The 14,972-nt window shown below is 47.6% G+C and overlaps 1 protein-coding gene across 2 annotated transcripts in view; it reads left to right on the plus strand.

Moving 5' to 3' along the window:
• Positions 1-5,281, plus strand: part of Glra1 (glycine receptor alpha 1) — an 87,965-nt gene extending 82,684 nt beyond the window's left edge. The window contains exon 9 of one of the 2 annotated variants that reach the window (XM_075992550.1): positions 1,385-5,281. In XM_075992550.1, coding sequence (XP_075848665.1) covers positions 1,385-1,699 — 315 coding nt within the window. In that variant the 3' untranslated portion in view covers positions 1,700-5,281. The remainder of the gene's footprint in view (positions 1-1,384) is intronic. The other variant, XM_075992551.1, reaches the window with a different exon arrangement.
• Positions 5,282-14,972: the final 9,691 nt, after the last annotated feature.

Here is a 14,972-nt window from a genome sequence, read left to right on the forward strand (position 1 = left end):
CGGTCCCAGCATTTGACATACTGAGGCAGGGAGACGGAGATGATGGAACGTCCTAGGGTGGCAGAGGCACAGGGAGATCGGAGTATTTGGATCCTGGGTTGCATTTCTTACTCTCATCTGCATTGTCTTTCGGGGAACAAGCAAGACAGAATTCCTCTCCTGGAAGCTCTTGGTGTCCAGGAGGGCGATATGAGCTGGTGAATCTTGCCAGCACCACACACTGAGTTGGCAGCCAGCTTGCAGCCAAAACACAGGCGTTGGCCTGGGCCTGGGCAGACAGTTCAGCCACTAAAGTGCTTCTGGCTTAAGCATGAGAACCAGAAGTGCCTGGCAGGTGGGGTAACCTGCCTGTGAGCTCAGCTCCAGGGAGGCAGACACAGGAGATCCCCGGAGCAAGCTGGCCAGCCAGACAAGCTGAACTGGTGAGCTCTGGGTTCAACTGAGAGACCTTGTCTCAACAAGTAAGGACAAGGATCTAGAAAGATTCCTGACGTCAATCTCTGGCCTTCACATGTACCCATGCATGCACACATGTACCACACACTTATGAGTGCACATATACACAGAAAACAAAACAAACTCCTTGGCCTTCTGGTCCTGTTGTGGAGCTGCAAGTGTAGGGGACTGGCCAGGGCAAAATGGAGCTGACCAGGAAAGGGATGAACCACTAGGATCTGGGATCAAGCATTTTACAAAGAAAGAGAAGGTCAACAAAGCCAACAGGGGTGCAGATCACATGGGAAGTGGGGTGGGACTGGAAAGGTAAGTTGGGGCCAAATGACAAAAAGCCTTTGACAAGCTTCTGGGAATCAGAAGACTCTTGAAAGTGATGGTGTGGAAACATGAGGCAGGAAGAAGCTATGGCTTCCCTGGCTTGTAACATGGGAAAGCCAGGAGCTTTCTGCTCCTTCCCAGGCCATCACAGGGTGGGGAATATGGGATGAGGGCAACAGAACAGAGGCAAAGCAGGGGATGTCTCCAAACTATCCTTGGAAACCCTAATCAAACCCCAGGCCAGCCTGGAGTCAGCTACTCAGTGAAGCCTCCAAAGATGAAAAAGCCTTGAGAAGAAACCTTAAAATAATTCTCAGGCAAGGGAAGGAAGTTAGCAGACTGAGGTCACAAGTCAGTAAATGACAAAGACCCACAACCTGGCACAGAACTCAGACCTCAGAATCTGTACCCATTCCCATCCCCTGGCTTGCATCTGTTTCCGCAGGTGAGTGGCGCCCCTCTATAAGGCCGAACTCCCCAGCCAGCCAGACTGCCTCCAGCAACTGGGGACACAAAGCCTGAGAGACAGGGAGGATCAGATGGCATGGCCTGGTCCCCAAGGGGAGTGCCTTGCAGGGAGGGTGCCCAGCACTTGTCTTATTTTAAGTAGAGCCCCATGCTGAATCTGTTTCAGGATGATGAGGGTGGAGAAGGCCGCTTCAACTTCTCCGCCTATGGGATGGGCCCAGCCTGTCTGCAGGCCAAGGATGGCATCTCTGTCAAGGGTGCCAACAACAACAACACCACCAACCCCCCTCCTGCACCGTCCAAGTCCCCGGAGGAGATGCGGAAACTCTTCATCCAAAGAGCCAAGAAGATCGACAAGATATCGCGCATCGGTTTCCCCATGGCCTTCCTAATCTTCAACATGTTCTACTGGATCATCTACAAGATTGTTCGAAGAGAGGATGTCCACAACAAGTGATGGCTGTGGAGGGGGGGAGGGTTGGGAGAGGGTGGTGGGAGGAGCACAGAGGCTGGGAGCCAGGGGAGGAGGGAGAGAGGGAGAGCGCACACCCATCTCCCTCCAAGTGCAATAGAAACCACAGGGGTGGATACTTTCAGGGTATGGCAATATTCATCTAGCCTCCAAGGGCATGAGGTGGTGGGGAAGCCTTTTCAAATACAGCAACTGAGGACCATGAGGGTTAGGGTGGGGGTCAGGGAGGGGGACTGGGGAATCACAGCTTTCAAAATTCAAGTCCATGGCAGGGGGGGGTATCCTGTTTGGAGGTCAGTGCTGCCTGCCCCAGAGCAGGAAAACAGTGTAATATATGACATATAACCATGCTTAACATTAATGCAAAACCCATGAGAACAAAAGATGCGTCTTTTAAATCAGCCTAGTAACTGCTTAAACTTTTAAAGTCCCCAAAGTGATGGACAACTTCTCCCAGAGTAGATATGGTCACTAGCAAGCTTGCTGTGGTATGTGCCCACATCACGCCCTTACAAATGCCATGTCCAACTTCAAGCTGACCCCCGTTGACACATGCCAAAAAGCCATTCCACCTCTGCTTCAAGAGGGTCACGTGACAGCGGCATGGGTCATGGAGATGGATAAAGGTAGACCAACAGCAGGAAGTGACTGAGGAGAAGGACCATTGGGGAAGCCTGAGGATGGAGAATACAGGAACCCCCCACAGGGCGCCAAGCTTGCTCCTCTTGCTTCCACGCTTCAATGCCAGCCCAACTCAGCGCCAGCCCTATGGCCGCCATGGTTTTCTCGTTGTATTACCAATATGCAATCTTTTTTATTGTTGAAAAAAAGTAATAATCTCAAGAAATAATACGGGGAGAGACTGAGTGTACACCCATGAACTTTTTTCCAAATGTCTATTTTTTTGGAGAGTCCCTTTGGAACTGCAAGCAGGTGTGTTATGGGAATGTGGACCTGGCTGAAACAGGTCCCAAATGCCAGGTGGGAATCAAGTTTGAAGAGGTGGAAGGGAGGTCGCCGATGCTGCTGTGTGGGTGGGAAGAGACTGTGATATTTAGAAAGTCCATTCATTATATTTTGACATTTCATAGATCATATAACATGGGAAGTTTGGGGGAATAACCCCATTATATTTTTATAAGTCTTTTTTTTTAAAAGATGCTTTGCACAGCTTTAACATGTAGGAAAGTTAGACAGATATTTCTCTTTCCTTCTAACTCTGAAGTGCCAAAACGGTCCCAGCCTAGCCAGGGCACTCTAGGGAAAGTGACAGGGACTGCGATGAACTGAACTGGAAGAGGGAGTCCTCCTGACAGATGTGGCTATGCACAGAACCACTGTCCCCATGGCACGAAGCCTGTCCCAGTCCTGCGCTCCATGGCTAGGACCCAGGAGTGGCACTTCTGTCCTTGCACTTTACTGGCTTGGCCTTGGGTCAGAGTTACAGGCAGGATAGAGATGGATCTCTGACAATCAGTCGGGCACTTTGCTCATATCCCTCAAGCTAGGGAGCTCAGGGGAAGGATGGAGGAGTGGAATGAAGAGATGGTGTCCATCTGTCCCCACCATGCACTTTTCCTGGGGAGTTTTCCTCCTTTCCTTGTGGCATCGAAGCTAATAATACCAAGATGGGTCTAAAACAGATGAAGCCGAGACAAAGACCAATAGCTCTGAGTAAAGAAGATGCCTGACGCAGCCAAGAGAATGAGACTGCCCTGCTGGTGTCCCGCCAGGTCTAAGGTCAACCGGCCTGAGCCTCCTCTCCTCTTCAACTGTACGATCCAAAAGGACAATCCACATTTCGGCTCTGGGTGAGGGGACACAGGACCTTCGCTTATGGGAAATCTTGAGCAGTAGGAGTCCCGTGAGTGGGTGACTCTCATCTGAGGTCTGTCTTTTCCCACCCTAAAAATGTTCAAAGCAGGAAACATGAAGATGGCCTTGAAGAGTTCAGGATGAAGATGCCAGTGTGTGGCGGCGCTCTGAGCATTTTCCGCGGTACAAAAGGAGGAATCTTGTCACTCCAAGGCTGCGCATTTTAGGAGAGGCTACAATTAGCTCTTGCCAGAGGCACTTCATTCTCTTCATTTAGGTAACGAACATCTGTGATGGAAAATAATCAAGGGAGCCCTCTCCTTACTGTGCTCAGAGTGACTCCAGTCTAGGTGAATAGAGCGACCACGGGGAGCATCGGAATCTATGCTGAGTCACGTCTCTCACACAAAAGCACCCAGCACCTTCCCAAACGGTCTCCATGGCAAGCATCTGAAGTCACCCTGAGATAGAAAAACCAATGAACCATTTGCCCAGTCTCAACTGGGCTCCTGGGTCCCCGTGTCATCATTTTGGAATGGTCCATTGTGAGCTGCCTGACCTGGGTGCCAAATCCAGCAAGCAATGGGCTCACATCTTTGAGACATACTGGAGAATGTCACTGAAGCCCTTCAAACTATAAGCAAAGAGACAGCTTGAGTCAATAGTTAATACACAGTTAATACACAAAGAGTGTTCTTGGGTACATTGCAAGCTTTGCTCTCTCTGAATGTGCTGTGGGGAGAGCGGGATAGCATCTGAACTCTCCCTGGCTCTACCTGCTGTGACTCTCTGCTTACACTGAGAATCTTCGCCCAGCCTAAAGCCTACCATCGTTTTGATTTCTCAGGGCTCGGTGCAAGCATGTAGGTTTTATGTACAGGTGCACTGACCAGCACAATTCCTGTTGCTTCTCTTTGTCAGGAAATCTGCAAATTTGTTTTTCCTCTTTTAATCAAAACCCAAAAAGAGAGGAAGAAAGAGAGAAGGGAAGGAAGGAGGGAAGGGAAAAAAGAAAGGGATTTGAACTAGATAAGTTAGGCCAAAGCTTTCAGGTGATCCCAATATACAGGGCAAGGCTTTCCTAGTTCCCCTTCAGGTTGAGCACAAAGGGCCTTATGCCCTGAGATTACTGGTGAAAGACGGATGGTCCCGTATATGGAAATCTGATGTCCATGCAGAGAACTGGTTTTGAAGCTCTTCTTCAGTACAGACTGCTGCTGCTCATGCATAGTGTGAGCCTTGGAAAGGGGCACACAGGAGTAGATGACTTCAACTCACCTCCAGAGCTGCAGTTTATTCTAGGAGCCAGATGGGGACACCAACTGCCTCTCACCCTGCTGGTTTCAGGGAGCCCACTGTTTTGCGAAATAAACGGCTCCACTCCGCCCTCTTCTGGAATTTCCTAGCACCTGCAAGACCCTTCTTGGCAAAGGCAATAATGGAAAATGTGAGTGTGTGTGTGCGTGTGTGTTTGTGTGAGACAGGGAGAGACAGACAGACAGACAGACAGACAGACAGACAGACAGACAGAGAAAGAGATCTATTTTTCTATTAACTCCAGAAGAAAAAAGGAAGTATCACCCTAATTATTTTCTCTTCTAAACTATCAAAAAATAGGAAAGTAATTCCTTTCAGAAGTGTACCAATATTTTCCATAGCCTTTTTTTTTCACACTTGGGAGACAAACAAGAAGGCTGGTTCACTTCCTCCAGTACGTGCATCTTTACGAGCATCCTAAAAAGAAGTAATGTCTTGTGAGGCGCCATGACGTAAGACTGCAGGGCAGCTTGGCTCTCCAGTCAAGGTGGTACTGCCACTCATAATGGTCTTCTGTCTTACTTGATTGCAACCTGCTGAAGCCAAAGGGGGTTGTCACACCCCCGGCAGTAACTGCATCCTTTGGAGAACATGACAAGAAGAGTGTATCCTCTTCAGGGCTTGGAGAGTCAGAGCCTTTTCCCAATCAGACTGGAAGCCCGGTTCAGATGATGAACACCACACTAGAAGCTATCGGTATCTATTTCAGGAACAGCTTCAGCACTTTCCACCCACCCTTTACTCTGCCCAGGCAGGTGAGGCTGGATTTTCCCAGGTTGTTTCTTGGATTGGTAAGTGGCCGATAAGTCTCTGAATGAGTGAATGACTTCTACCCATTGAATCAACTGGAAAAAGATGCCTCCACCCAAGCAAGCAGGAAGCACATTCTTTAAATAGAATATGGATTCTGTTTTTCTACTTCAGCAGTCTGAAGCGAGAGCCACTTTCTTTTTATCTAGTTCTAAGAAACAGTAGCAACAGTCTATGACAAGAGAGGAGAGAATGTGCCTTGCCTTACTGGCTCAACCATGAGAACTCTGTCTGTGCGAGGAAAACATGCATCCTGGCAAGGGTTTAGTCTGCTGGACTCTGACATCCCTGTAACAGAGAAGATATCCTTGAGTGGGTCGAAATCCCCAGAGAAATGAAGAACTCTCCATTGGAAGAGCGCTTGCCTGGTGTGTGGACTGGCGAAAAGGGGAGACAGACAAAAGGTGAGCGACGGACAACAGTGTAGGTTTTTATCGGGGAGAGAAGCCTTCAAAGGAGGGGTCTAGTATAGGAGGCTGGGGTACTTACAGAGAAGAAGGGAAGGGAGCTCACCCGACATCCTCTGGAAGCTCTCTCAACCCACCCATAGTCTCCCTAAGCAGTGTGACTCCAAAGCCTAGAGCACCTTTAACACCCAGTCAAGATGAAGCACCCACAGCACACGATGAGTCGGAAGAGTCAAAGGTAACTAGCCCAAGACAAAGCCCGACAGAGGGTATCCAGGCCTGGTCCCACAGAGGATGGGGAACTGAGGTTTGAGACTGGCTGGTGTCCATTTATCTCTTCCGTGTACATGTTTTTTAACCATCAACAAATTATTTCACTTTCCATGATCTTGAAGAAACCTTAACTTTCCAAACTGTTGATGAGCATAACATTGAAGAAATTAAATGATCAATGTTTTGTTATTAAAAGTAGAATATAGATGAGCTATTGCACTGAAATGCATCTGAGAGCTACAGATCAAAAGTATGGATGTTTGTTTAAGTACATCTCAGTATACAAATGTTTAACATCCTAATTACCTCTCAAATGCTGGTGGATATCATCTTTTATGAGATTAAAGATCAAAGATCTTGGTCAAAAGCCAGTGTTCCATCGTGGTGGCACATGCCTTTAATTCCAGCACTCAGGAGGCAAAGGCAGGTGGATCTCTGTGGATCTGAGGCCAATCTGGTCTACAAATTGAGTTCCAAGACACCTAGGGCTACACAGAGAAACCCTGTCTTTAAAAAACAAACAAAAAAGCCAATGTTTACTCTTCTTTGTCTCAAAATGTAGTCACAAACATCATAAACCCACTAACCCATCTTCAAGGTTAAAAATCTACTACTAAGACTTGATACACAGGGGACTTAGCTGAGGTGAAGCCACTGAGTGGCTACTGAAGTTTGAAGACAAAGAGGAGTGAGCCCGAGAGCAGATGAGAATCTGCTGTTTGGGGGATAGGACCATGTTTCTTACTTGTGGTCCTGCAGAGGATGGAACCCTGTGTCAGTAAGGTTTAGACTTGGCCGGAGTGAAGAGTTAGGATAAGAGCTTTCCGAAGCCTAGAATTCCTTTACCATCCGTTCAAGGTGAAGAAGAAGGAAAGGCACAGGAGCCAAAGATAAGCATCGTCTCTAAGGGCTGGCCTTGAAATTGAGCGGGGTGAGCCCTGGTGTGAGTGTGAATAATTCGGGGGGGGGGGGTTGCAGGGACCAGAGGCACCTCGCTCTTGGGGTGCTCAAGGGTTCTGAGCCCAAATCATGAGACTATGTCCATGGCAACCATTTACCATTTTGTGGTCTCATCCGCCCATTAAGCAGCTAAATGGCTCTCCCCTGTGGGACAGCTGCCCAGCTACTTCTCCCAGCAGGTGTTTGAGGGAAAAAGGAGCCGCTTCAGATAAGCGCCAACTGAAACAGAAATACTGATCAATGTTCCAGAAAAAGAGGGGTGTTCAGTAGATCTTCTCTCTCATCCCAGGTCTAGAAATGAAAAGGAAAATGGAATTAGAAGAGAAAACATATAGTCAAATCCCCCCTCAGCTCAAAACAAGAACCCTAAGCACTAAATAGATGCTTGTCTCTGGATCCCCTTGTTCTTGGACTAACTGTCCAGTAGACAACTTGATGTGCACAAAACCCAGGGCAGTCCATTTCCCTGTTCAAGGTCTCTCCTTGAACAGCTCATGATACATGAGCCTGCTTTGCCTTGATCTCGGAAGCACGCAAAGTAGTCACTGGGAGCCCACATCCTAAAGGTCATCAGTTCATCCCATTAAATGCTAAGGGTTTAGGCCAAAAAGGCCCCGGAGCTAGACAGGAGCTTGGGAGTCAGGCTTCTTCGTTTATTTTGTGGTGCGTGTGTGTGTGTGTGTGTTTGTGTATGTGTGTGTGTAGAGAGAGATGAGAGGTTCTGTACCCAGCTTCTATGTGGTTCTGGGGATCCAAACTCAGGTCCTTATGCTTGTACTACAAGCACTTTATTGACTGAGCCAGTCCCAGCCCTGAAAGCTATGATTCTGTGTGGAGCGCACCATGAACACTGACTGAAAAAGGTTTTTCCATATGTCGTGCATGCTGCCGACAGTGAAGCTCTGTGTTCTGTGCCCCCTGCCCCACTGTGACTCAGGATTGAACCCACAGCCTGTGGCATGCAAGACTAGTGCTCGACCGCCAAACCACATCTTCGGCAGTATACTGAAGGTGTTTTAGAGCCGAGTTTGTGGTCCAGACATCATCTCGTTGTTGGTCTAACTGAAGGGCAGACCTGGAGGAAAGAGTCCAACATGTTCTCATTCTTAGCTGCATCTAAAGAAATCACTTCCCAACCTAGAGAAGATTTATTCCAGACACAAAATCAGACGAGGAGAAAAATGGTATGAAGGAGAAAACACAGACAGGAACCAGATGCTGCGACGCCATCACAGGTGCAAATGCACAAAGCAACACGGTTTTTCCTCAAGAATTTGCTTCCTTCCCATGACCAATCGAGGAGGGGTATTTCGAGGGAGCGGTTCAGAGTATCTCCCTCAGGAGATATTGTCCCCAGGCCTTAGCTTGGGGGGCAGGAGATGACAGAAGCAGTTGGGTAGGTTAACGTTCTCCATGTTAGATGCATTTCTACCTCACATGAAAAGGCACTGTGCTCTCAGCACGCCGGTTTAGCCAGAGTAATATCAATGGAACTAAAAGTTGGATGAGATAAATTGCACAACATTTTAAACCCATCCAATATCATGTCATAATGATTCCATCTTCCGATGATGGAGCCATGATAATATCACCACTAACAAGTTCAAATGAGATGAATGAGCTAGACTCCCAAGGGGCTCATCTTGCTTCTTTCTCATGCTGGACACACATACAATGCCTACTGCATGCTGGCATGCATACTCCTGATAACAGAGGGCTAAGGGGCATGTTCTCTTCCCTCCCTCCCCCCATTTAAGCAACCAGAGTTCTGCTTACAAGATATAGCAGGGGCCTCAGTAGCCTCAAAAAGAAAAAAAAAACTTGAAAAACTGGACAAAATACATGTCTTCCATTGCCATAGGCTTGGAATAAAAGTGAATCAGAGTGGCCGAGACAGCAGCTGTGGCGGCGCATGACTATACTCCCTGCACACGGAGGTAGAAACAGAAAGATCTAACCCTGAGCTACATGCGGAGTTCTAGTCCTGCCAGAGCTAAACAACAGAACCCTGTCTCAAAAGCGAAGTGGTCAAGACAAAACCGTAACTACTTTGAAGCCCTCTTGTTTTTGTCAGGATCAACCTGGTGACAGCTCTGCTGGGATCCACGCAAGAACTTGACAGTTCTACCCAAAGAAATGACTGTTCAAACGAGCCATGGGGCTTCCAAACCAGATTGGACTGGCTTCCAACATGCCTGGGTGGTTGCACCACTGGAGCGACGCTGCGTTTGCCTTATCTCAGGCTTGGTAAGTTCTTGAGTCTCATCTGGATTTCAGATAAAATTCACTAATTTGAGATGAGCTAGCTTCTGCCAAGGGGAGCAATGTGCCACTTCAGTCTCTCCCAAATCTTGCCAAAGCAAATGAGTTCCTGTGGACCTGGGAGTCACCTCCAAAGGACTGCCCTTTGTCATCGATAGTTCATCCAGCTAAGTATTTGCACAGAACTAACCTGTCATAAAAGTTCCCTGGCTTGGTTTTTAGATAGAACGATCTCCCGATGACTCCTTGGGTAATTTTCCCCCCTTTTCCCCTCCCCAGAAAAGTTAGCTTCCAACTGAAATGTGGCCCAGTGCACAGGGAGAAAGGTTAGCCCCTTAAAACAGGCAGGGGATGCTCCTTGGAGGTCAAGACCGACTCCCCAGGCATTTCAGTCCTAGAACAGAAGAGCATCTTGCCATCCTTCCTATCACAGTACCAGCGTGGATGTGGGGTCCACTAGAGGTAAGGTGCCTGTAGTTGTCTAAGTCCAAAGGATGCAGGAGTCATTCTTAGCTGGGTACTGTGGGCTGAGCTCTAGAGTTCTTGATCACCCACAGTGGGAGAGGTTTCCACAAGCCACATAGCCAAAGCAGATTGCTGAGTAGCAGTCCCGGGACATCTGATTAATTGACCTGGAAAATTGGGTCTGAATTACTCTCACGGAAGTTCCTCATCCTTTGCCAGAAGAGAATGTGACCATGTGTTTTCTATGGAAACTTCTTTGTACATATGTATAAACTAGGTATGGCCTTAAAGCTGCAGTTAAGGATCTGTCTGGCTCCCACCTTAAGCAGCGTGCTGAGCAACCGCTTCCTTAATGTACAATTTTTACTTCTTATTGGACTTTCAGCCTTGAACAGGCGATTCCCTCTGGCCCCTTCCCTTTTTTGCATGAAGTCATTAAAGTTATGACAGGGTTTGTTTTTGTTATTTTTGTTTCGTTTTGGTTCAAGGTTTTTTGGCTTGTAAAAAAATCTATTTCTGCAATTTAAAGATGGAATGTAAAATTTTCTGTGCTGTATATAAAAGTATATTTATTGAGCCATCCATAGACACATGTCCATGCCAACTCTAATGGAAAAAATTAAAGTTTTCTGAAATTTTCTGTGGTTAACTCCTAATTGTTAACTTCACACCAATCTTGTGAAACTTCTGAAATCCTACAGTTACCCCTAGAAAAAAATCTGTGTATAACCAGAGAAGCATTTCACTAAGACTTCATATTGAGAAATAAGAACTCAGCTGGGCAGTGGTGGTGCACGCTTTTAATCCCAACACTCGGGAGGCAGAGGCAGGCAGATCTTTGTGAGTTTGAGGCGGGGGGGGGGCTCATTTGTTTAGTCAAGAGTATTTATTGGTAGATGCCATGGGGTGGGTAACAAAGGTGACTCACTCACAGATCTTGCCACCAAGGCTTACAGTCTATGGGGCAGTGAGAGAGAGAAGACGTGTAGGATACAAAGCCAGGGCTGTTTCAGAAAGATTAATCTAACGATGCAGTGAAGAAGACCAGTGAAATCATGGATGTGGAGGAGTGCAGCGTCAAGTCTGTCGAGGTAGCATGGTGGGACTTAACTGAAGACTAGATGCAGGGAGGAAGAAGGGAAACTGACCACGCCCTTCTAGCAGGGTGGAGCAGGAGTAGCGGGCTTGTGAGAGGCCAGTTGTTCTGCAGGAATTAACGCCTAACATGAAATAGGGACATCCAGGAAAAATACTTAGACCAGGGGCTTCCTCCTCACACATACCCCCCTCCCCATACAGTCTCCCAAGAATGTCCTTGGACGGAAATGTCAATCTGAAATTGACTGACTTCTAGTCACGGACTCATTTACCACTTAGGGACTTCAAGAATACAGGAATTAAACACCAGTTCTCTGTTCCTAAGAACTTAGCACAGTGGTAAAGCAGCTAATTCCAACTCCAGGCTGCACCATGGGCGAGTCCTCTAGGAAGACACAGCTCATGGGGATGAATGGGAAAGGCCTGCAAACAGGGACAAATGAAATCAAAGGGAGAGGGGTGAGTCTGTTCACTTATGATTCTCAACAGTGAACTGGGTCTCGACAAAAACTGGTATGAGAGATGGGACTGGAGAAACAAGTGCACGCTCAGAAAGAAGACCACAGGAAGCTGTGGACTCAGCATGTCCAGGAGAATGGTGGGGACTCTTGTCATCCCACATGCTGGAACCTCGCCCTACTAGTGAATCAATGAAAAGAACGACAGGCCATTGATACACAACGTGGCATACACACAACCTAGCAGGAAGGTAACAAGGCAGTGCTTTCAACGCAAAACACTGTTCCTGGGGACTAAGAGCACCAACATACCAAATACAGTATGCCAAAGGACCTCAGAGAGAGCGGCAGCCGATGTTTGGCTATTAAGGCATCGTATTAGCAAGGTTGGAGAAACTGTTTATTCTGTAAAGTACTTGACACGCAAACATGAGGACCCGAGTTCAAGCTGTAGAACACAGAAGCCGGGACTTGGAATCCGTGCACTGGTGAGGCAGACAGATGGATCCCTTGAGCTCACTGGCCCAATGAAAGCAACAGGTTCCAGTGAGAAGCCTCATTTCAAAACACAAGGTAGAGCCTGGTACAGTGGTAGACACCTTAAATCCACTGACTCTAGTCACGGACCCAGCAGTCACTTAGGGACTTCAATGTACACCTCCATGTCCACTGCCTGTATGTCCATCCACTCAGTCTGAGTACTAGGATTGCAACCATGTGATAGGCAGAGTTAAAGAGGTGACTAAATCTATGTAGCACGTTCCAGAACAGCTAGGGCTACATAGTGAGACCATCTCCCCCCCCACCCCCCAAAAAAAGACTTCTGAGAACACTCAGGCTATCTTCTGGCTTCCACAGAAGCATACACACCACACACCTATACCCTTCCTCACCCTCCTTACAAAAACACAACTTCCTGAGGAGAGTGGGGGGTGGGAACACTAGTTCTGTAAGCAATCAATGAACTTACTTCCCAAAAGGAATGGAGGTGCTACTGTGTTGAGTGTCACCCCGACTCAGGTCTGTGCAGTGGCAATCCCAGTCTGTGAATACTCAGCTTACAGGCACTAGGCTGGCTCAACACAACAGGCACTGCCCAGAACCCCACCTGCTCATTCAACTGCTTCATGCCATCTCTTCCCCTCGTTACTGTGTCATAATAAACAGGGTGAACCTGAAAGTTACATGGGTTCGCTTGGTTCTTTGTTGCTGTACTGTTCTTGAGACAGGCTCATGCTTTGGAATTGAGGCTGGTTTTGAACTTACAATTCTCTCACCTCCTGAACATGCCACAATTACAAGTATGTGCCACAGGCCCGTATTTTAACTATACTACTCCACAGCAGCAGCTGATTGGAGAACACAGAAGTACCACCTTGCCATGAAAGCAAATAAGTTTTGGTTAAGATTTACTTACTTCGCTGGGCGGTGGTGGCGCACGCCTTTAATCCCAGCACTCAGGAGGCAGAGGCAGGCAGATTTCTGTGCGTTCGAGGCCAGCCTGGTCTGAAGAGCTAGTTCCAGGACAGGAACCAAAAGCTACGGAGAAACCCTGTCTCAAAAATAAAAAAAATTAAAAAAAAAAGATTTACTTACTTCTATCAGGGACTCTGGGCTGGAGAGACGGATGTTCAGTGATTAAGAGCATTTTGCTGCTCTTCCAGGATAGAAGTTCGGTTTCCAGACCTATGCAGGAGGGTTCACTCACCTGAAACTCCAACTCCATCACCATCTTCAGGCTGCCTAAGTCGTCTGCACACACGTGGCAAATGTCTACAAACACGCACGCATCAACATACAAAAGACTAAGACTTCCTTGGCTAAAATAACCACCACGGGTCCAGATTAAGACCCCACTAGATAACAGAACTATTCACTGAGTCATCCCCACAGATTATGATCTGAGAAGGCTCAGCACTTACAGAAAAATCTTGTGCTTCCTGTGACCATGAGCGCCTCTAAGCTCTGGGGTTTGGGCTTTATGTGGTGTCAGTATTGACACCCAGATTCTCAGCAGTGCAAACTGTGCTGCCAAATCCGGTCAGGGCCATGCCCCGTCAGCACACCCATCCCACTGCTGTGAAGTGGGGCTGAAGTCGTTCCTAACCCATCACAAGCAATTCAGGCATCCTGCCACACCCCTACACACGTGCGAGCACAGGCAAAGCACAGAGAGGTCATGGAGATCTACACTTCCAACTTTTCTGAGGCCCACGAGAACAGGCTTCCTTCCATCTCTCAATCCCGCCACCATTCCCTGTACCCACAGGAGACTGCTTTATTTCTCAGATCCAGATCACCCTTGATCTCCAGAGAACGCGAGGGCCAGTGCCATACATGCCTCACCTCACACGGTCAATCACCTCATTACAACTCCCAGTTAAAACACAGGTTAGGCTAGGAAGAACTTCAAGTTCCTGAAACTTAGAGGGGTATCTTATAGGCAGGCTGGCATTTGAATGAATGCCTGTGGGTCCCTAGTACCGGAGACTACAGGTCTGTGCCAATGCACAGCTGCTTCAAGTTTTTTCAAAAGTAATTTGGGGTACCTTTTCTTTGGCTTGCCTGAAACAAATGACCCTATAAGTCATGTGACCTGGTTATCTCATGCATGGTGGTTGCCAATGTTCAGATCTGTGAGGTGCTCCCACCACACTCCTGACTTCTCATTTTCATCCAAACTATCCGTGGTGACAAACCCATCACAACAGTCCTGAAAACAAACATCAGAAGGCTGGGGAGACAACTCTGGCTGAGGCGCAATGTGCGAGTGTGAAGCCCTGACTCTAATGCCCAGAACCCAAAGACAAGTCAGGCATAGCCCGTCTGCAATCCTTGTGCTTACAGCAAGATGAGAAGCAAACAGGGATCCCTGGAAGCTTGTGGTGTATGGGCTACTCAAACAGGGTGGAAAGCAAGGACTGGTACCCAATTTGTTCAGTTTGCCACAAGTACCCTGTGTGAATACAACCCCCACACACCTACACACACATACAAATAAACATTAAAAGTTAGATTTGACAATTTGGTTGTCCACACACTGAGGCTACACACAGCACTCAACGCAACACTGTGTAGCAAGTTTTAGCAGTCTACATTGCCAGATAAAGTTTTCTTCCAGAAATATTTTAATAAAAATCGGCCTTTTCCAAGAAATACCCACTGCATGTCCAGAGAACCGTAACAAAATAGAAAATTTACCATATGGCTATGATTTAAAGAAAAAAAAATATGCAGACCCTGGGGCACGATAGCCAAGTCCGAGATTCAAGCCAAATCCTTCTGACGGGCCCATGAGGAACCTGGATAGACAGCAGAGTAGAATGTGGCCCACCAGCCACTGAGGTCAGAGGCCTTGCAGAAGCACCTTCCTCAAAAGCGGTCCAGTCTGAG

This window comes from Microtus pennsylvanicus, chromosome 11 (assembly GCF_037038515.1).
Source record: "Microtus pennsylvanicus isolate mMicPen1 chromosome 11, mMicPen1.hap1, whole genome shotgun sequence".
NCBI lineage: Eukaryota > Metazoa > Chordata > Mammalia > Rodentia > Cricetidae > Microtus > Microtus pennsylvanicus.